The sequence below is a fragment of the Ornithodoros turicata genome, chromosome 4, assembly GCF_037126465.1.
Source record: "Ornithodoros turicata isolate Travis chromosome 4, ASM3712646v1, whole genome shotgun sequence".
Lineage (NCBI taxonomy): Eukaryota > Metazoa > Arthropoda > Arachnida > Ixodida > Argasidae > Ornithodoros > Ornithodoros turicata.
Genome location: NC_088204.1, coordinates 75,833,562 through 75,856,391, shown reverse-complemented (window position 1 = coordinate 75,856,391; position 22,830 = coordinate 75,833,562). Strand labels below are relative to the sequence as shown.

The 22,830-nt window shown below is 46.3% G+C and overlaps 1 protein-coding gene across 2 annotated transcripts in view; it reads right to left on the bottom strand.

The window, feature by feature from the left end:
• LOC135391897 (ras-related protein Rap-1A-like) overlaps positions 1–22,830 on the bottom strand; it is a 274,681-nt gene that overhangs the window by 6,367 nt on the left and 245,484 nt on the right. For both annotated transcript variants that reach the window (XM_064622431.1, XM_064622430.1), the window contains exon 3: positions 7,301–7,491. In XM_064622431.1, the coding sequence (XP_064478501.1) occupies positions 7,301–7,471 (171 nt within the window). In that variant the 5' untranslated portion in view covers positions 7,472–7,491. The remainder of the gene's footprint in view (positions 1–7,300; positions 7,492–22,830) is intronic.

The window sequence follows — 22,830 nt, the reverse complement described above, 5'->3', positions numbered from 1 at the left end:
TTTCAAGTCGGCCTTCGACCTGAATCCATTAGATCACCGCCAAACTCTCCAAACACTCTATATGCTTCACAGACTTTTTCACTCGCCGCCTCTTGGCTTTTCCATACATTCGCCCAGAGCTTTGAGTTAGACAATTCGCCTAGATACGAATCGTACATCTCCCACAGAAACTCTTTTCACTTTTCTTTTCTCCCGCGTGCTGTTAGACTGCGGAATTATTTGTCCCCATCTATCACCTTAGTTATAGGTCCTATATAATCTAAAACTGTTCTCCGTTCATTCTGTTTCCATATAGTAGTGGTACAGCTTGGGACAAAAGTTTACGGAACACGGCGTTGGGGTATTTCTTCATCGGAGCGGGCCCGTCATACCTGCCAAGAATAGCTTGAATAAGAAACAGGTGACCAGCTGTTCTCTCCACCTTTTAGTATGTGTGTCTGCTCCCGTATGCTGCTAGGGTGCTGCTCAAGTGGAGAAATGTCACATCCCGCTGTTCCGTAAACTTTTGTCCCAAGCTGTACCACTATAGTGTTACTATTCCATGCCACTATTGTGGTACTGTATTCCTGCTGTATTCCTTGTTCTTTTGTTGGACTATAGATCTCTATCGGAGAAACGTCATCATGACGTTGGTAGACAAACCGAAACCAAAACAGATCGGAAGGGGAGAGCTGTGTTCCACGAATGAGCACTTGTTCGCTGTCTCCTATTGAAAGAAAAGTAGGATGGCGTCCCTTTCAGGACCATCGTAAACCCCTCAAGATCGTGACTTTCGGGCACGACCTTGTTCGCCCCTACCTTTGAGCCTAGTTCAACTCTACCAAATTGGTGGCGCTGTCGAACACCATGACGTCATTTGCTTACAAACTGGGAGAGGTCTACTGCCAGTGTTTTACTTTATATGCTTTCTCCATGTAACGCCGCAAGACCCTTGGAGCCCCACAATAAATAATTAAATACATAAATAAAACCAATCATGAATAAACAAAAAGCTTCCGAATACACATCTACAGTTTTACAATGCGTTCCGCGCTGACACAATCGCTTTTTATGGAGACTTGTCATTTCACCCACATTTATATTTTTTTCTATAGAATGACTTAAAAACACACAAGCCACCATTATTCTGCCTCAGCTCCAACTGCAACCTGCAATTGTGTCTGGCTCGTCAAACAGAGCAGCGACCGAATCAATGCCTGATCGATTTTGCTCCCTTTCTTTTCGGCTCCTGTCGGCTGCTTTTTTAGTGCAAGATTAGAAAAGCGATTGAAAAAAAAAACGCACAGCAAGCTGCATTGTGCGTGATTTAGCGGAAAGATCGGTACTCCGTTCAGCTGAAGCGTTAACACGCCAATCGGGTTCAATAGTCTGCACTATAAATTGCACTCCCTTTGTTTGCGTTGCTATTTTTTTTAGTTTTATACTTATTTTTTTCAACGATAGATAATTGGAGGACGCCTGAAGTGCAGACGTGTGCGATCGAACTTGTTTGAAGCGGTTCTAAGCAATCGTTCAGGGTGTCTGAAAATGTACAGCTGGCATCGAAGCTAACTTTAACGCCTCCTCCAACATGCGAAGCGCAGAGAGAGCCACCCTGGCAGCGCCTAGCAGAAGGCAATGCCTTCATAACGATGGCCGGAATGGGATGACCCAAACACCCTCCGCCGTTATTGCTTCTAAGCACCAGCAGGCCGGAATGGCGTTCAAGTTAACTGTGATGCCAGCTGTACGTGTCAGCCTCTGAAAGCGATAATAGAGAACATAGAGGAACAGCTCGAAGGATGCGTGCCAATAACGTTGTTTTCGTTAGCTAGGGTGCCTCAATACTAGATCCCTCTGCATAGGGTGAAGACTACCGCGTCGTACGAATTTCCGCCATCTTTACGCCCACGTACAGCTCGTGGTGCGTTCACAAAAGTGTAGCTATACACTTATCCACAGTACCATTTTGGAGTTGAGTAGATACATAGCACATGAGGTTTGAAAAAGTATAGGTGAAATCGGAACCCATCATTCATGCACAGTAAGCGTGGGCGTAAAGATGGCGGCTTTGCGGCATTGGCTTCAGCAAAGTGGTACTCCGCCCGACACAGAGGGAGCTAGTATTCAGGCACCCTAGTCAGAGCGCGAAGAGAGTCACCCTAGCGGGACTTGGGGAAACCAGACGACAGAGGGTACGGGCAAGGCTATTCCTGCAAGAGGAGAGCATGTCGCGAGCCAGATAACATGATCTGGGAATGGAGGAGAGTTCCGCCTTTTGTTGCGGTTGTCGTGCTTACAACGCTACTAGGAGTAGCGTAGAACAGATCATCACTTCCTTCGTGTTTTCCAAACGCTGCCTGCTAGGGTGGCTCTGCTCCACCTCTGGCCAGAGCCGTCTATGGGGAGAGTCCGGCCAATCTTTGATCTTTCGCCTACCGGAGATGGCGCTTGTCGTGACGTCATATTCGACATCGCTCCGCCCACTTGGCCGAAGTCAAAGGCGAACCGCGGTAGTACGGGGAGATTTCAAGGCTGTACCTCCGCTCCAAAATGGCGGGATGAAAGGCACGGGAAGATTTCAAGGCGGTAGCTTCGCGAGGAGGAGGATAGGAGGAGAGCAAAGGAGTTGAACGGGGCTCTTCCCTCTCTCTGCTTCCGGAGGCAGCCATATTGAATCAGCCGAGGGGACGTTGCGTATTTTTAACCCGTGAAAACAGGCGCAATTCCGAAAACTGCTGGCAACGCTTGGTCCGCTGCTTCCATTGGCTACGGATTTTGTCCCTGTCCCTTCCTGTCCAAGCTTGTAGCCAAGGCTGGTCGAGGCAGCGGCGGTGGCAGTGGGAGGTGGTGTGGTGTGCTTACCGGATTCTTTTTTGCATGCGGTGCGTATACCTTCTCAGCTCCCTATACAACAGCTATGCGTAATGTACATGAACGTTTGGTGTATGTACCGTCTACGTGTTTTATCTTTGTGCACAGGTCTTGTTTTCAAATAATTAGTGTGCTGTGTATACACGTTATGCTATCCGCTAAGCTTAGCGGCGGAGCAGAGCGCTGCCGCGGCAACGCTGGCTGATTCAATATGGCGCGCCCCTCGCCCGTACGTCCCAGTTTTGGACGTGGAGCGTGGAGGCTCCAATACCGGCACTGACCTTGGTGCCGCCCATCGTGTGACGTCAAATGACGCGCTTTAAGGCGGACTCATGCGATCTAGTTAACATTGGCTTCCTGAGAGAGTTGGCTGCGCCGTCGCAAAACTGTTTTCTTCGCTTTGCTTTCCTCCTGCGCTCTATCAAACGACAAGGCCACTATTTTCATTCGCAGGGATCTGGAAAACTGCAGTGAGCTTGTCGAATTCGTCGGTTGCAATCAATTCCCAGACTGTTACTGTAGGGAATGACATCATTTTGGCCCGAATATCGCGGACGGGCGTGCCTCGGGAATCGATTTTGTTACATCTCCCATAGACTCCCAAGTAATTAAAATTTGACAAACTTTAATTCGCCAATAATCAGTGGATTGCGTCAGCGCCTTCAAAAATGCGTCATTCCCTAGATAAACTCGTGGGGAACACGCCCGTACCTCTTTCGTGTAGAAATTTAGAGAGGTTTACGAGGTCCCTGCGAATAAAATTTCCCCATAGAGTTGCTATGAAGAAGTGAGTCCGCCTTAAAACAGGCTCCTCCCAATGGCCAAACTCTCCCAATAAACGGCTCTGCCACCGGCTAGGGCGCCTGCGTACTACAGCTAGTATTCAGACGAAGTTGGAGCTGTACACTTAGCCATACACTGCACTGCGGAAAAGTCAGAGAAACCAAACTCGTCGAAGAAAATAAATCCCGTTGAGTAAATAAGTAGCAGGGGAGGTTTGAAGAAGTCATTGCAAGTGGAACTCAGCATCCAGGCGTGGCGGCCGAGGACGTACTTGAAACTTGCGGATAAGCGGCGCTGGCTTCTATTCAGCCAGGACTTAGCTTCGACTGTCGCAACTACGTTGTTGCTAAGTGTGCTTCAAGCTGTACATACAGTGCCGAAAAACGCTTTTTAAGTTTCCACACCAGAGTTCGAGGTAACTCGTTACTGTAACTAAGTTCCTTTTTTTGGTAACTTGTAACTTAACTCGGTACTTTTGCGCCGTGGTAACTTTCAGAGGAACTCGTTTCTTTTTCAGGTAACTTTGCCAAAGTAACTTAAGCTAAGTTCCAAGTTATTTTAATTCGCTTTTCACTCACGTTCACATATTTTCTTGCTTTCTTTCCGGTTCTTTCGTGGCATTTTATTCCATAAAACGTTATATTCAATCAATGACAGTATTCTATTCAGGAAGTAACAACTGCTGCCATTGAAATGAAGCGGAATCATTGCGTGCCCGCAGGGAGTAAAATGCAAAGCGTTCGAATTGTTGACATAAACGAAAACGATATAAGCGTGTTGCACTCCTCCGCAGGCAACTCAATATCCAACTCAACTGCTCACGCGCGCTGCACCTGTGTAGTGCTATACTTTGCGTCCGCAGTAACTTAGAAGTAACTCGTTCTTTTTTTTAAGTAACTCCGTAACTGCGAGTTACATTTCAGGCTGAAGAACTTGGTTATTAACTTAGCTACATTTTTCACACGGCAACTTAACTCGTAACGACATCTTTTTGACGGGTAACTTCTCGAACTATGTTCCACACCACGGCCAAAGCCGGAACAAAGCATAAAGAAGCATGTGAGAGTGCACAGTGCCTCAGGGAGGAGTGCCTCAGCCAGACCGGAGTGTCTCATCATGTTGCTGGAGGCGACATCAAGAAGTCTCTCCTTATGAGAACGCAAGTGAGAGGCGCAGCTCGATGTAATGCGGATCACAACGTCGTTATCTAGAGTGATAACTTGTTATCGTTAGCGAGATAGCCGTTATCGTTATAGAAGATATGTCGATGATACCTTCCCAAGCAGCACAATGTACCGAAAATCGAGTGCGATAAGGGTGGACCGTATGTGTCTTATCAATGTTCTTTTGTTTCACCAGTTCGTTCAGGGTCTTCCACCTACCCGTCCACCCCTATTGCACTCGACTTTCAGTACATTGTGCTGCTTGGGTTTGTGATTATAAGGAGGGATTGTACAGAGACCTTCTCAGATATCCTGAACAGTGTCCATCAGAACATCCGCTTCACATCGGAAGAAGAGACCTGCGGTGAAATCCCATTTCTCGACGTTCTGGTCAAAAGGGACGCCAGTGGAGTCATATCGACATCGGTCTATAGGAAGCCACGTGACACTGGACAGGTGCTGCGTTTCGACTCAGCGCACTCTTCGGAGCACAAAAGGGCAGTGGTTCGTTCCTTAGCGTCACGTTCGCTTAACATTCCCTCAAGCCCCAACTCGAGACAGAAGGAGATGGATATTACCAGGAAACGTCTGATGACCAGATCATATCCGCAGAACTTTATTGATGATACGTGCCGCCGTATGAGGACGAAGAAACAAGCGACTCCAGCATATCAGGAACAAGCGTTTGTGACACTTCCGTACATCAAAGGTATCTCGGAACAGATAATAATAATAATAATAATAATAATAATAATAATAATTGGGGGTTTACGTCGCGAGACAACTGAGATCATGAGCGACGCCACAGCGGTCGGTCTGTGGATTGCTTTTGTCGACCTGAGGGTTCTTTAACGTGCGATGAAAGCTCATAACACGGCACCCTGTATTTAACGTCCCTCGCGGAAGACGGCGTGTCTAAGCAACTTGTACCCTGCCACCAAGTTGCTGGCGTCCTCGGCCGCGGAACAGATCAGGCGGGCTTTGATGCAAGTTGGAATACGAACAGCCTTCCGCCCCCAGTCTACAATTAGAAATCTTCTATGTCACCCCAAAGACAGGACCACAACCAGCGACGAACGTGGCGTCGTATATCAGATCTCATGCAGCGATTGCCAGAACGTGTATGTAGGCGAGACGGGGAGGAAGACGGGCACGAGGATGAAGGAACACTACGCTGATATCTACAAGAGCACAGATAAGCACACAGAACTGTGTGAACATGCCCACAAGACAGGCCACCACGTGGATTTAGATAACCCTGTTATTTTGGCACGTGAAAGTCGTTGGGGAGTGCGCAAACAACTTGAATCCTGGTTCATCAAAAGAACCAATAATGCTTTGAACAAGCACCCAGGACCACTACCCGACTGCTACGCCCCCTTGCTACATAAACAGTACCGGGTAACCGCCTCCTGTTTCATTCCGATGAGGGGGTCTGCATAGGCTCCGAAACGTCAATGTATGTTGTTAAAATTTTAATTCGTTGTGTACAGGTTGAGACAAAAGTTTACGGAACACGCGAGCGACGTACTCTTTCTCCTGTGCGACACCCTAGCGGCTGCCGGAAGCGAGTGAGTTCACTGTTTCGGAGGGGTGGAAGGGTGCGCTGTTAACGACACACAGCGGTAACTTGTACTTCCCAGGCACGCATAAGCGACACTGGAACCGGGAACCACCACTGTGTGTCGCTAACAGCGCATCCGTCCACCCCTTCGAAACAGTGGACTCACCCGATTCCGGCAGCCGCCAGGGTGTCGCACCGAAGAAAAAGTACGTGGCTCGCGTGTTCCGTAAACTTTTGTCCCAAGCTGTACGTCGTGTGTATTTTTATCGCTTTTATAAACATATAATGGTAAAGGTACATATATCTTACATTCATGAGTTGGAAGGTAGTGAGTCTAAAATATATGTAATTAAGAGAAATATTAAATGTAATAAAAGACAATTAACGTCAAGTAAAGGGATGGAAACGTATTGGACGTAAGGGATGGAAACGTAATTAAAAGAAATTAAATGAAATTCAAGATTACTTCAGGTAACCTACGGTTACCTCCGCAATTAAAGGGTAATTAAACGTAATTGAGGCCAATTAAAGGATAATTAAATTGACTTTCATATAGTAATTGAAAGTGTCGGACCGAAAGTCAAGTATAGGACAGGAAATGGACAACCGGAAGTCAGGTTAGACCGGAAGTTGGGTTTAGACCGGAAGTTGGGTTTAGACCGGAAGTGGATACCCGGAAGGTCAAGTATGGACCGAAAAGGCGCTTAATGCTAACACATTTCTCTCGCATTTACTGCTAAATCGCCACTGAATTGTTTTTTTTTTATATATATACATCCCGTCTTTCACAATTTGAAACCTGCTTCTCTATGCGCACTTCCTGCTCCTCTATGTGCACTCTGTCAGCACTATAGTTCTTCACGTTTTGTTACCAGATATTTCTCAGGAGGAACGCCAAAAACTGATGATCTAGCTCCACTGTACACTTGGTACGCACCTTTAGGGTCATAGTTTCAAGGTCAAATTCCTTGCAGAAGAGATCTTCCACCGTTGGTCTGTACCGGTCGCAGTACGTGTTGAACAGGAACCGCTTCACGATGGAACTCTTTCCAACGCCGCCCCCGCCCAGGGTTACTAGACGAATTCTGTACTCGCTGTCTTCACTCATTCTGCACAGCTAGAAACAACCTGTGAAAGGACAAGTAAGGATTAGTTACTTCTTCACAGGCTAACGATTTCGATAAAAATATTGTTGTTATTACTGTCAGTATACATAAAAAAACGTGGCTTAGTTGCTTGATTTAGCTGGTACACCGCCAGTTACAAAACTTACATTCGAAACTTGCCAGAGCGGTGAAATTTCAAAACGCATATGGCTAGGTCGTGAATGAAGAATCAAAGAGTGTATTGACATAAAGAAGAAGAAACAAAAAAGAATCAAACAATTTCTAAACGTTTATTTGATTACTTAATTTGTACGGTCAGTTAATTAAAAAGGTGATCGCCGACACCACCACACGTTTCTCGTTTTCCCCGTCTCCGCACCTGTTTTCTCTTCTTTTCTCTCTTTCTTTTTTTTAAGGAGTAGCAAGCCGGCACTTGCCTGGCTGACATCTCCTTTTGTGTGAATAAACATATACCCCCCCGTCTCCGTCTTATTTCGACGAAACGCCACGGATTTATCGTTCTCGTAGTCATGATCTATAAACGGACGAAAACTAAACCCCGTGAAGTGACATTTCCAACTTGCTCTACCCTTTTCCGCGTTTATTGTAGACTATAAAACAAAAACAAACAAGACTCACAAAACTCGATGTCTTGCATGAACCGTTAAACTCGCACGGAGAGACGTGCCCCCCAAAAATAGTACGTCGACTGCGACAAAAGGTGCGAAGTTCCCACCAGTAGTGAACACAATCGACGAACGGTGGCGCTCGACAGTAAGAGACAGCCAGAGACAGCACGCAGCCTACGAGGTTGTCGTCTGCCAAATCGAAGCTACGAATTCCTTTCTCAACTCAACACGCGAAGCCCCGCGGCGGTTAACCCATTAAATGGAGCGCTTTATCCGACACCTCTTTGGGAACGTAACGACCCACTCACAAAGCGAACATCCTACGGAAGAAAAGATAGATATATAGCAATAAAAAAAAAAGGAAAAATACACGGACGTGTCTTCTTCGGGACGCTGTCACCGTCGTTCAGAGAGGCGCCATCGTCGGCGAGTTAGCGAACTACCCGTAATACAAAACCTCGTTATACAGCGGGGGAAAAGCGAACGCGAACGCGAAAAAAGAAAGTGGAAAGGGTAGGGGGAAAGTGAAAGTGCCAAGCGGTTGTTGTCGCCTCTTGTTTTCCGAAGGCTGAGGACAGACCCTAATGAAAAGGAGGAGGACAAGGAAGCAGAAGAAGAAGTAAAAAAAAAAAGACAGAAAAAGAATCCTGCGCGTTCCGAGGCAATTACAAGCAGACTCACTCCAGGGGACTCCCATGGCGGGAAAGGGGGTGGGAGGTAGAAAGGTCAACCCGAGGGCATATGGCACGTAATGAGTTAAGCCTCAAGACATTAGTCTTGCAGGAAAACATAAAATACACGCTGCACACGAGGGAATGAGACAAAGAAGTTAAGTTTTTCTCGTTCAACTGATGCTGTGAATTCAGCTGGTCGTTCTGGTGCAAGAAAAGCTGCACTGGCTCGAACGCGCTTGTTCTGCTGGTCGTTTTAGGGCGACATGCAACATGTTCCGCTGGTCGTAACACACCGTTAGCTGGTGCTGGTAGCACCAGCGTTCCGGTCCACGCCGAGAATATCTGCGGTGTGGACCGAAACACGAGCTCTCAAGTTCCGCTTTCCGCTCCTTCTCACCCTCCTTTCCATGGTTTACACTTGCTCAACATGGCCGCCATGGAACCAGCAGACCCACTGCAGATGTTGGACGCTTTGGATGAGTCAAGTTCGTCGAGTTCAGAGCAGTTAGTTACACCTCGATTTATGATGACGTGTTCGGCAGATTTCTTTATAAAGACCGCCCCCCCTACACCCCCTAGTATAACACCACCACCCACACCCCCCCAAAATGTGGAGGAGCACCCCTTAAAATTTTGTGAATTTCTTCATTTGCAATATTTTCGCAATCTTTCGTCAGAAGCATGCAAATGCACCCTCTTGCGGAGCCCCCCCTTGCGGAGCACCCTCTTGCGGAGCACCCCCTTGTGCACCCCCTTGTGACTATACGTCGTGGGCACTGGTTCGCGCTACTCGGATGTGGTGTGTGGTTATGAAGGTGGGTTGTGAGTATGGATTCTGGCATTGCCAGGTATTTTATGTTTAAATTGGTTTTCAAAGTGGTTGTCCTGCGGCCGCGACTCCATCTTGTGCACGAGTTGCATGAGTCCTCCCGCTGCCGGCGTTGACAGCGCCGCGCAGCGCGTTTCTGGTCAACACTGGCACTATCTAGCATTGTCTGCTGGGCGGATCGGTGTGAGCAGCACTGGCGCGGTTTTCCTGCACACGCCCTGCACCGCCGCACTACACTGGCCTGCACTCGAACGACCAGCTGAATTCGCGAGTGTGGAGGAGTTCGGAGTTGCCACTCCGGAGTTGGAATGATTCCTGGAATCATTCCAGATTTAGCAAAGCCCGAAAATGGAATTGGAATAGAATGGCGGAAACTGTCCTAGGAATGGGAATGGAATGGTCTGGGTGCTCCGGTGGCGGTTTTGGATTCAACGCGTGCTGGTTTCTGCCCTCGCACCCTCTGCACCGCACCCGCACACGGTCAAGAGTGAAATAACCTTGTCTCTGTGCTTTTTCCGTGCTTGGTAATGTCAATCTTTTCTAGCACTGCTGGACTTCCCAGTACGGTTACCGGTCCTTTTCTTTTATTGGGGGAATTAACGGAATGGAATTGGGTTGCCAAGCCATTCCAGGAGTGGGAACTGACCATACCTTTTTATTCCGAGGAATTGAAAGAAAATGAAATTATCGCAAATCTCCATTCCTGGGAATGGAATTGGAATGGAATGGGACATCCCATTCCGCAACCCTGCTCTATACTGTATAAAACGAAGCGGAAGCAGGTAAGCAGGTAAAAATCAATCAATCAATGTGAACGACGTTGATAATGCACGTAAATTTGGTTAGCGCTGAGCGCGGCGCTAATAGCTTGTGCCCGTGGGATTTCCACTCTGCAGGTATAAACTGACCCCACGCAGCTCTGTAAGTACGAACGTCTTTGGTGGCGGTGGAGCTGGTGGCAGTGATGATAGTGATGAAACTGCTCGCCGTATATAGTCCTCTTCATATAGTCCGCCATATAGTCGCCCTCCACCAAGTGACTTTGCGACGAACAAAACCCCAGCTTACAATCCAAAAAGTTCGTTCACCTTGCTCCGCACGAGAAAAAACAACAGTGCAGAGTCTCTTCGTTATTTTCCGTGCATACACGATAACTAAGCCGAGAGGGCGTACTCTAAGGTGCAATCTCACAGGATCCATTGCGATATATGGTACCCGTCGCGGTGTATACCGCTTTCAATAAAAATTTCCTTTGACACAGACAGCTGTGCTATATGCTTATGTGATACAGAAAACCAGTCTGGCTTGTGTATACGGTTATTTATGAAACGGGCATATTTGTGAAAAGTGGAAGAAGTCAGCACCAATTGGCGAGATACGCGCTAGGTGTCGCTCACCACGTCAATCATTCGTCTAGACTCTACAACAACAACAACAACAACAACAAATCTTACACTAACCGTCATACCAAATTTTCGCAACAAAAGCACAAAGCAGGCGCGTGCATAGAAACAACAACAACAACGATAATAATAATAAAAATGGCTTCGCAGTCGTATAATGACCATGTCCGGACGAAAATACGATCTCGAAAGCTTCCTCCAAAAATTACGCAGTGCTTAGAGACTAACGAATTCCACAGTTAAAACTCACATGGCACGTACATATGTCTCGTTACGAGTGCACAGAACACCATCACCGACGCGAGAGAGGTGAGTTAATTTCAATTAAAACCATCCCACATCGCGACTGGTACAACGCAGATGGGTCAAAGTTCCCCCCACATCATTATTGCCCCCCCCTCCTCCCATCATTAGACTAACAGACCCCTATGCGGGAGCGACGTTCATTAGCCTCGTTAATAAAACTAATAAACGATTGCGAACGGGTCACGAACAAGAGAGCGAGCGCGTAATAGCTCCCGGGTGCGCCCGGGCCAATACTCCATACCTGCAACATAAAGCCCCTCAAGAAGATGCTGCGGGAACAAAAAAAAAAAATTGGAAAGGCGGCCATATAAGAACACACACAGGGAAGAAAATCGTGCTCGGAGTATTATTGTGTACTCTAGGGAATAGAGGAAGATGCGGGAAATCTAGAGCAAAGGAGAACTTTAATGTAACTTTCTTTTATCCGTCCTAGTGTTCCGTCTGGTTTTTTTCTTTCTTCCTTTTTTTTTTTGTGAAGAGAGGCTTTTTTGTTCTCTGCGAGGACTGATGGAAAAGAAGATGTTTTATTTTCTTGCGTTGGGGATTCGCGGATAATTTGCTAGCTTAGACTTGCTTGAATGTGATTTGTTGTGAAATGTGTAGTTAGATATAAGGAAAGACTTTGGCAGAAAGAAGGCTTCCACTTCTCTTAGAAATGAAAGGAAAAGTTCGGCTGAAGTATTCTCATTAAGATGGCGCAAGCGTCGTTCCTGCGTCGATACAGCTACAGGTGAGGCTGCCGAAGCACGAATTAGAGAGGGATTAGTGCCCTTGTTATCCAAGTGAGGACGTCTTGGGATGTATGACGACAACGAAGGAAAAGACTTGTACAAAACGAGGGAAAGGAGAAGGGAAAGGTAAGAAAAGGTGCTGTCGGCCCACATGTGAGCTGATGAGCACGTGTGCATCCCTTCCACCGCTTGAATGCAACGTTAATGAGACAACAAGGGTCTGGCTCTCGTACATTCCTCAAACAGCAAGGCGTCATTCTCCTATTCCCTTGTTCAGGAGATCGTATTCCCAAAGTTGAAGGACACCACTTCTTAAAGACGGCTTCACCTGCGGACCCGCCGTCCCCCCATTATAGCTGTGCGTTCCATCTGCTTTCGATAGAATATCCGTGATAGAATATCTATAGGCGTGACGACGGAAGGTTTCTCAATTGTCCACAGGTGGAATGGAAGCGTAAGACCGTCACGGTTTTTTGCCGGAGAGACTTATTTGCGCCGTGTCGGCTTCATGGCAGAATACTTTGGCACGTCTTTACCCTTTGATTACGTCAAAACCATGGTCTCCACAGAAAGCGCCTCTCTTTTTGCAGGAGGGCCGCCTTCGTCCATACTTTTTTTCGTTCAGTGTTAGCGCCGCGAAGCAACTGTGGCTATGAGCGACAAACGTGAACAGATGGAGAGAGGACAACAAGAAGGAGTAGGAGACAAGGGATGCGTCAGTAGTACGCGTCCTAGGCCGACCTTCAGAGGGAACTGTGCCGACATTCGTCGGGAAAATCTTCGGAAAGCCAATGAAAACCCTCAGACAGCACAGCCGGTGGTAAGGTTCGAACCCACCACCTCCTATAGTCTTCAGCACGGCCATCAACAAGCGGACTCGCGCGTGCCGCTGGTAGACAAAAGAATCAGAACCGGCGGAAGAGCGAAGTCCTTAATGAAGAAAGAAGGAAGTCACTGAAAAGGTTATAGCCAGCTGCGGGACTCAAACCCACACCTTCTTTCTTCGTTAATTGTTCTTAGGCACTTGAGGCTTTGTGTGTTTGTCCTTTCTTCTGTGGTCCAGACTTCGAACATCAATTTCCATCGTAGCCGGTCACGGAAGTTGCATTATAGCATCGATGCCACGGCGCAGACGTAGAACAAATGCATTTGCCCATCGTCGACTACAGGAAGTAGGTCCATCATCACCACCACCAGCAGCATACGATCGCGCGCTGTCCGAGTCTGCGTGTTGCGGAAAACGAAAGAAATTACCGTCGTCTTTTCTTTGGCTGTGGCTACTGGAGTCAGCCTCCACCATAGATGTATCAGGGTCTTCGAGCCAAGAATTTGAGATTGGAATGTGCTGTCGGCTATTTTCACTGACAGAGGAGCTGAGAAAAAAAGCCAAAAGATTACGCAAACGACTAACAGCCCAAACAGCACAATGCGCTGAAAGTCGGGTGCAATAGGGGTGGACGGGTAGGTGGAAGGCCTCGAACAGATTCGTGAAGCTAAAGAACGTTGATAAGACACATACCATCCACCCCTATTGCACTCGACTTTCAGTACATTGTGCTGCTTGGGAGGGCATGTACCGCAGCGTCTCTTCCCTCTGTTCCTTATCTTCCGTCACCCCGTGTGCGCACCAGGCGGATGAAGACGTATAATTCACAGCCTGATAGCGAACCGAGAAAGCGCATTGGTGCGTTGCTCCGTGCAAGAAAGAAAAGAAAAATATATGTGAACCGAAACCAACCAAGTACTCGAAAAAAGTACCAGGTGTATAGACGCGGTTATTTTAATTATTGGTTCGTTTGTTTTTAAATGTTTTTCGCTGATTGTCCTATTCCGTAAAACAGAGGTCCCGAAAGCGTCTATTTAAAAGCTCGAATTTTTATTTAACTAATTAGCGTACGCTAATGAGTCGCTCAGTGCTCAGTTTTTAGCCGATGTCTCAGGGATGTTCAGTAAAAAGAAAAGTCATGTTTCGTTTAGTAAAAAGGGATCAACGCTCAAATCGGTAAATTGATTAAATATAGACGGCATTATATACTTTAAAGATTGTCTACCGTAAAACGTCCTACATATAGGTAAATGACACTTGTCCCTTCGGAACAACTCCACTGTATCAGTTTACTGTCACGCCACAGCTGGGCAGGACACTCCCACCGAAAACTCGCTGATCCGTGCGGTATGTCATAGTGATACGTCGCCGCCAAAGCACCGCTCTCGCTTGAAAGATGACGGTTTCTACATGAAGGTTGCATGAATATCTTCGTGCCTCACTGATATAGATCGTTCGCTTCAGGAACTGCGTTACAGGGCTTGCCCTACCCAAGCAGCACAATGCACTGAAAGTCGAGTGCAATAGGGGTGGACGGGTAGATGGAAGGCCTTGAACAGACTCGTGAAACTAAAGAACATTGATAACACACATACCGTCCACCCCTATTGCACTCTATTTTCGGTACATTGTGCTGCTTGGGTAAGAGTCCCAACTGCCTCTTGTGTTTTTACGTTTCATTTTAGTCTGTATTTTTAATAATGTTCACCTCGTAACAATATTGGGTAACTGATTAACTACGTTGAGCATAAAAGGATAATGCAAGCGAGCTGGTGTAAATTTGACGTGGGCAACATAACCCCAAGTTTGGGGTGAAGACCACGACCTACTAGATTATAACGACCATGTCATAGGCACCCCGTCCAAGCGCCGCATTTGGAAGCTAGCGGTGGCGCCGGCCCGGTTATTACCATAGATTGAGAAGTTACTCGTCAAAAAGAACTCGTTACAAGTTAAGTTACCGTGTGCAAAATGTAACTAAGTTAATAACGAAGTTCTTCAACCTGAAATGTAACTCGCAGTTACTGAGTTACTTAAAAAAAAGAACGAGTTACTTCCAAGTTACTTCGGACACAAAATAGCATTACGCAGGTGCAGCGCGCGTGAGCAGTTGAGTTAGACCTTGAGTTGCCTGCGGAGGAGTGCAACACGCTTAGACACGTTTTCGTTTATGTCCAACAATAGACCTCTCCCTGTTTGTAAACAAATGACGTCATAGTGTTCGACAGCGCCACAAATTTGGTAGAATTGAACTACGCTCGAAGTTAGAGGTGAACAAGGTCACGCCCGAAAGTCACGGGTCTTGAGGAGATTACGATATGGTCCCTGAAAGGGACGCGACCCCCGGTCCTGCTTTTCTTTCAATGGGAGGCAGCGAACAAGTGCTCGTTCGTGGAACCCAGCCCTCTCCTTCCGATTTGTTTCGGTTTCAGTCTGTCTACCAATGTCATGATGACGTTTCTCTGGTAGAGGTCTATTCGAACGCTTTGCATCTTACTCCCCGTGGGCGCACAATGGTTCGGCTTTATTTCAATGGCAGCCGTTCTTACTTCCTCAATAAAATACTGTCATTGATTGAATATCACGTTTTATGGCAAAAAATACCATGAAGGAACCGGAGAGAAAGCAAGAAAATATGTGGACGTGATCGAAAAGCGAGTTAAAAGTAACTTGGAACTTAACTTAAGTTACTTTGGCAAAGTTACCTGAAAAAGGAACGAGTTCCTCTGAAAGTTACCACGGCTCAAAAGTACCGAGTTAAGTTGCAAGTTACCAAAAAAAGGAACTTAGTTACAGTAACGAGTTACTTGTAACGAGTTACCTCGAACTCTGGTTATTACTTCCTCAATTTCTGCAAAACGTTGTACCTCAGCTTACCTTAGTATTTTTGTACAAGCGGTTGATGTCCCACAGGAGATGCTTCTTTCAAAAGTTCATTATCATCATCATTCTACGCGTTTTCATAGGAGTTGTTGCTGTCGTCTGCTACGGTAGTCGTATACGTCCGCTTCTGCGCGTTCAAAATTCAAATTTCCATTGTCCAATCATGATGTAGGTCTCGCGGGCCGATGAGTGGCGCCCCTAGCAGATCGTGCAGACGGGATCCTCATAGGGGTTGCCGATTATGACATGGTCGTTATAATCTATAGTTGGTCGTGCGTGGAACAAACATCCTTTTAGACTCCTTGGTAGCCACACCTCGCTATACCATAATTGTACTGGAGCAGCCGGCCAAATGTAGAGTTGGGTCAACATCTCTCTATTCTTTTTTTTTTTTTTTCAACCACACTGTAAACTGAAAAACACCCTTATGGGTGTAAATGGCCTCTCCTATCACTCACACCACTTTTTACACCGTATGGTCTGGAACACCCTTTTTTGAGGGTGTATTCTATGTAAAACACCCTTTGAAATAGTGCTTTTCCTTGAAAACTCCGTCTTTTGAACCCTTTATGCACCCTTTCATGAGGGTGCTTAACAATCTTACACCATCCTAAAAGGGTGTTTAAAGGGTGCAAAAGAAGGCATTTTCAAGCAAAAGCACCATTTCAAAGGGTGTTTTACACAGAATACAACCTCAAAAAAGTGTGTTCCAGACCATACGGTGTAAAAAGTAGTGTGAGTTATAGGACACGCCCTTTACACCCATAAGGGTGTTTTTCAGTTTAGAGTGCAACCACCAAAAAGGACGAACAAACAAACGTACAACACAGGACAAGATTATACAGCAGCAAAAATTTAATGCCAAAGTCGCGCTGTAGTCTGGAAGGTGTTGGGTTCGAATCCCACCACCGGCCGTGCTGTCTCAGGTTCTCCCTGGGTTTTTCGGCAGGCTTTCCCGGCGGATGTCGGTACAGTTCCCCCCTGTAGTCGACCCAGGACGGATACTAACCCCTCTGTCACCCACACCTCCCTGCTGTACCCTCTCCATCTGCCCGTGTCAGTACGCCGCGCTCATAGCCATATTTGCTTCGCGGCGGTAACACGGAGTAAATAGAATGTACTGTATTTTATATACACTGTAAACTGAAAAACACCCTTATTGGTGTAAATGGCTTGTCCTATAACTGACACCTCTTTTTACACCATATGGTCTTAGAACACCCTTTTCAGAGGGTGTATTCTGTGTAAGGCACCCTTTGAAAGGGTGCTTTTCCTTGAAAATGCTTTCTTTTGCACCCTTTAAACACCCTTTTAGGAGGGTGTAAAGTTGTTAAACACCCTCCTAAAAGGGTGTCTAAAGGGTGCAAAAGAAGGCATTTTCAAGGAAAAGCACCCTTTCAAAGGGTGTCTTACACAGAATACACCCTCTGAAAAGGGTGTTCTAAGACCATATGGTGTAAAAAGAGGTGTCAGTTATAGGACAAGCCATTTACACCAATAAGGGTGTTTTTCAGTTTACAGTGTATGTTTCTCATCAGTACCCCAAAATGGCAGTAAGTGCTTGAAACAGTCGATTCGGCAAACTAACATAAGCGAAACGGCTAAATCAAAATATTCCGTGCTAGATCCAAGGGTCATCTAAAGTACACGATTGATAGGGGGTGATCTATAGTCATCACATACTGCAGCTCGACGTGTTCCGGCTGTGAATGGACGTACTTTATCTCAGAGAGTATAAGAAAAACTGCTTCTACGTAACCCCAATAAAATTCTCTTCTGGCACGAATTATGTCAACATAGGGGCGGATTTAAACCGGAGTGTTCTACTTCGCGGAGGATTCCGCGTGCCTTCAATGCGTCGATAATTAATTTACAGATAAGATAGCTGAATAATTAGTTCTCCTAGCTTTAATGAATCCCATCGTTATTAAAATTTACAGTCGATTAGCACAGTGTGGCGAGATGAAGGAAACGTCGAATAAGGAATACGGAAGAAAAAAATTAATGTCATGCATGCTTCATTTTCTATTTCGGGATACAATAACGGCGCTGTTTTCCAAATGTCTTAATGTTGCATCGCCCGAAATTATCGATGCAGACCCGCTCTTTCACATTTATTGGGGGGGGGGGGGAGTATTGTTTATCTAAAGAAATAAAAAAATAAGAAAGAGAGGGCGGTCTGCCTGCCGGGACGGGCGGCAAGTAGCCACAGAGAGAGAAAGAGCGAGAAAAGGCAAGAAAAAAAAATAAGAAGAGAAAAAACGGGACAAAGCAACTAGACACATGGCGATAATACGTTCAGTACAAAGTTCGGTGGCTGTGCCATCTGGTGGTCACCTTCGGCTCACACATTTATTGGAGCTTGAAGTATGATTATGGGGCGATAAAGAGATCCCAAAACTTATCTAATCAATGTCACTTTTACTGCCCAGTTGAGCTATCGCCTGCGACTGTATAGTGGCTCCCTCCGAGACGCCCGTCACCGCGGTGACTCGGAAAACCTGGAGCACGTCCTTTTCCATTGCCCGCACTAATGCCACCTATAGATAGAGAAAGCCTGTTTAACATAGACGTGACGTAACGACTAAGAGTCAGCCAATCAAGATCGCCGATCTCAGCTTCCCAAAAAAAGGACCGCTTCGTAAAAGGAGATGCTCCTTTGCCGTGTGTTACGTCACGCGTTTCTGTTAGGAATCTCTTTGTGTAAAGGAGTTCAAACGTGCCCGTATATGTCAGGTGTATTTAGGCACCTTGAGGCTTAGCATCTGCTTATCTTGCTGCTTTATAAGATTCTCACCTTGAGGCTTAACCCAAGCAGCACAGCATGTTGATCCAATATTGAGCCAATATTGGCAATGTCGGCCCAATATCGGTTCAAGATTGGGCCGGTATTGCCAATATTGCGACAACATGTTGTGCTGCTTCGGATGTGGTGCGTTCGTCGGTTTGTGTGATTTAGCCTCACTATACAGGGCAGGCGATGGAAACGCCCAATCATCATCCTCATCAAAACAAAATATTGCCGTCGTTGTCTTAACTGATGCACGTCGAAGGAAACAACTTTCTTTATTTTTTTATATCTTTTTCAGGAACGACTGCTTCCACATCCAACCTAATTGCAGGCTACTTGTAACGCATATCTTATGTTGCATATAACTCGATACAAAGGCCTTATTTTTGTTACCGATATTCAAGAGCGCGTGCGACGGTTCGCGTAATTATACGCCTTAAAAGCCACGTTATTATGAATTGTTCGAGACAGGAGCGCTGAAGAAACAAGCCGTATTCCCGCCGTCTTATTTCATTCCGGGGACTCGAAAGAAGATGAATGGTTGCTCCGCGACGGTTCGTCTTCACCACGTTATTTTGCGCTAAACGAACGGACGCGAATACATTTTCGGAAGGCGCATTTGTCACAGGGAAACGTTGGGAAGTTCGTTATACGGGTTACGTTTTACACAAGGAACACGCACGTGCATAAATACGCCGAAGATGAATACACGATACGTGGGCTTTGCGGAGAAGTAGGAAGTCGGTCATTCATTTCGATAGATCACATAGGGAAGAGGTTGTGTAATGTGTAATTGTAATCTTAGCGGAACAACTGTAAACCTCCGAGGAAAAAGGCTCTTAGAAATATGTAAAGAGAGACGACAAAAGTGCGTTCTCCTAGAAGTATGCAAGTAATCGCTTTGCCTCCCCTCCCCTCTAACTTATTCACGAGAGACAGAGACAATTAGAAACGTATTCGCTTAAAATAAACCAATAATGCGTAATGCCCTGCAGGCTTGTGCTCCAGACTTATTTCCTCGGCATTCCTCGTCTAACGCATGTTTCATCTATGTAGGGTGTTTATTTTTTTTTTCTTTCTTCTTTTATCCGCAGCAGATTATAAAAAGGAAAAATCTATCAGAGCACCACGGATGACGTTTTGGCAGTTGAGTTATACGGCCACGGGGACGTATGTCCTCTCCGAGAGAGTATGTAACTATTGCATAAAACTCATTAACTATTTAATCTGAGGCTTTCGGGGAATGTGAGATATAGCCGAATGGGACACAGCACTTGTTGAAAGCCATTCTTTAATATTGATTATTCTATAATATTGAATTTAATACTGAAACGAGCACGTATATCTTGAAATACCCACCGCCGAATTTTGCTATGCAAATGAGCTGAAACCGAAACCCCAGGGATCGCGAGGGAGATATCATTTATTAGATACTATTTAGCTATTTATTATTGCAAAGCGACATCATTCGATTTCTGGCCATGTTTGGTTCGTTGGGTGGGCCTGTTTTTACAGTGCGGTCTGCCTGCCGGAGTCGCGGCGTGTTTCTCGCGGCATCGCGCGTCATGGGCCGACTTCACAGGGAACTGTGCCCACATTTAGCTCAGGGCATCGGAGGAGAATCCGGGACACCTCCCTGTCTCGGCAAGGAAGGCGATCGGCTTAGGCACGAGAGCTGCTTTCACGGTGCTATCGACTACGCTAGTATGAGCTCACGTCTTCGGTCGACTTCACGGGGAATTGTGCCCACGTGGTCGGATTCGATCCGGGCAGCAGTCGGTCTCTTAAGCACGACGTTAGCGCTACCACCAACGAAGGGGTGTTGTCGCTTGGGTATTGATATTGCGTTGTATTGTAACAGTGATGTATCGCGTGGATAGAGTACAGCCACCTATTCGCTGCGAGATCGACCTATAGGGGGCGACACTGTCACCATTCTAGTGTATACAGCAAAATATAACCTCGAACCGGTCTTCCCGTCTTACAAACATGTGACGTCACGATGAGACTGGTTCGGGGTTATACATTTTGCTGTGGTGGGCAAGAAGCGGGTAAAACGCGTCCACTGATAGGCACAAAAAGGCTGATAAGGTTGAGGTCTGCCTACCAGTATGCTTTGCGCGGCGGCGAAACGTAATCGATGATGATATGACGTAGGGGTGCAGGTCGTGTATAGGTCCCACTTCTAGTTCTAAGCAAGAGGGGGCATCTGCGCATGCGCATAGAGCAGTCGCTGGTGGGCAAAAGGAGTAGGAAACCGCATGGCGTGCACGACGTATTTGACCTTACTGTACCGCGTAGCACGACCAATAGCACTTTGGGGCGCATGCCTTTAATAACCTCCGAAAACACCCAGTGACTGGATGATCGCGCGATTTTTGCCCACCAAACAGAACAGCAGCAGCGCCACCGCATCGCTATGACGTCACGCAGTGAAGTGAGTCTATGGCATGTCTTTTCCGTGCTTGAAGGATGACGAAATAGATCAGCAGCAGAAAGAAAGAAAAAGAAAACTGGAACCGCATGCTCTATAGGAAGTGGGACTGGATACCCTTCAATTTAGGACGTCCGCTTTTTTCTACACAAGTTCTTCTCGGCCGCCAGTTTCTTGACTTCGTTACTTATTTCTCCGCCGTCATTTCTCCCTGTTTCAGAGAAATCTACATTTTCAACTTGCGCGCTTGTCTTTTTATCCCAGCAGCGCTGAAATTTACGTTAAAGGTTTCATTCTTGCAATTTTCATTGCCGCTGAAAGGGGACACCGATCTGTCTAGCTTAACGTCGCCCAGAGTGCTTCTTCTTCTTCTTCTCTTCTTTTACCTGACAGTAACTCACGCAGCCGTATATACGTACTTACGCCCTCTCTGTGCTTCCATGCATTCATTTACGTCACCTTTTAGGGAGAGGGCCTGTAACTCAAAACTTCTATACTGTCTCCTGCAGAGGCCATTCGTCCTGCCGGAATACATTATGAAAAATAGATGAACGCTTAAAAGTGGGTAACCTATACTTTCTTATAAAAAAAAGGAGTAAGAACGCAGGAGTATAAGAGAAAGAAAGGGAGTAAAAAAAAAGTCACAAGAAACGGTAGAAACCAGTGCCGTGTATGCCAAAGGGAGTCTGGCCATTAATGGCACCTGCCTATACCTGAGGCTCCACCCACATTTTGAAGTATCTAGCCAATCACAGGTCGAAATACAGTTGTCTATTGTTACATCCATCCAGTACTTATACCTCACCCTTATTTACTGGGCGCTAGCATTTTGGAGAAAATTGGTGGATTTGGATTGAAACGGATATCACTGGTGATAGACCAAAGCGACGAATTTTGCGCCCACTTTTATCAACGCCATCTGCACGGAGAGAGGCATGTTGGGAAGGCTCAGAAATGCAGAAATGGTTGCTGGCAGAAGTGATTGGCCAGGATGGCGGTGCAACCGCTTCTTCGTAGCAGACGACAGCCGGTATGAAGTTTTATATCACGTAATGTAAGTACACTGAATCAAAAAGGAGCAAAGATGTATGTATAAATAAAATGCAATTATATAATGCAAAATCCTACGTATAAAGGTCGTCCTTCTTGCTATTTTCTTGGTATCACGATCTTAACTAGGCCTAACGTTAGCGACGAAACATCCCATTTTCACGTAAATAATGATGGCGGAGCGAAAGTGGAAGCTGATTTTGCAGATGCGTACATGAGGATATATACTCACAGTATGAAATTAAAGTAGTCCATGAAAATTTTTGTCACGAAATCACCACTTCGCCGTTCCAAGCACCATCCTCCATCTTGGAGAAAATTTGGTGTCATGGCAGCTCCCATGGAAAACGGTAACCAATGAAATGCGCCTAAGTTTGATTGACAGGTCCAGCCTCTATTTTAGGCTCCTCCTAATGGCCAGACTCCCTTTGGCATACACGGCACTGGTAGAAACGTAGAAAAATGAATATAAAGGGGAGTAAAACAGGAGGAGGCACCAGCTTCCATGGCGTAGTGGTTAGTATGATCGCTTCCCACGCCGAGACTAGGAGGTGAAACAGTACAAATGCTGACACCGGCCGTGCTGTCTGAGGTTTATTTCCCTGCGTTTTTCGAAGACTGACGATAATATGTCAGCATAGTTCCCTCTGAAGTGGGCCTAGGGCGCATGCTAACCCCCCCTCCCCCTCCCTCACTCCTTCCTGCTGTCTTCTATCCGTCTATTCGTACGCGGCTCACAGCCACGGTTGCTTCGCGGCGCTTACGCGGAATTTAAAAATAAAATAGAAGAGGCAAAACGCCGAAG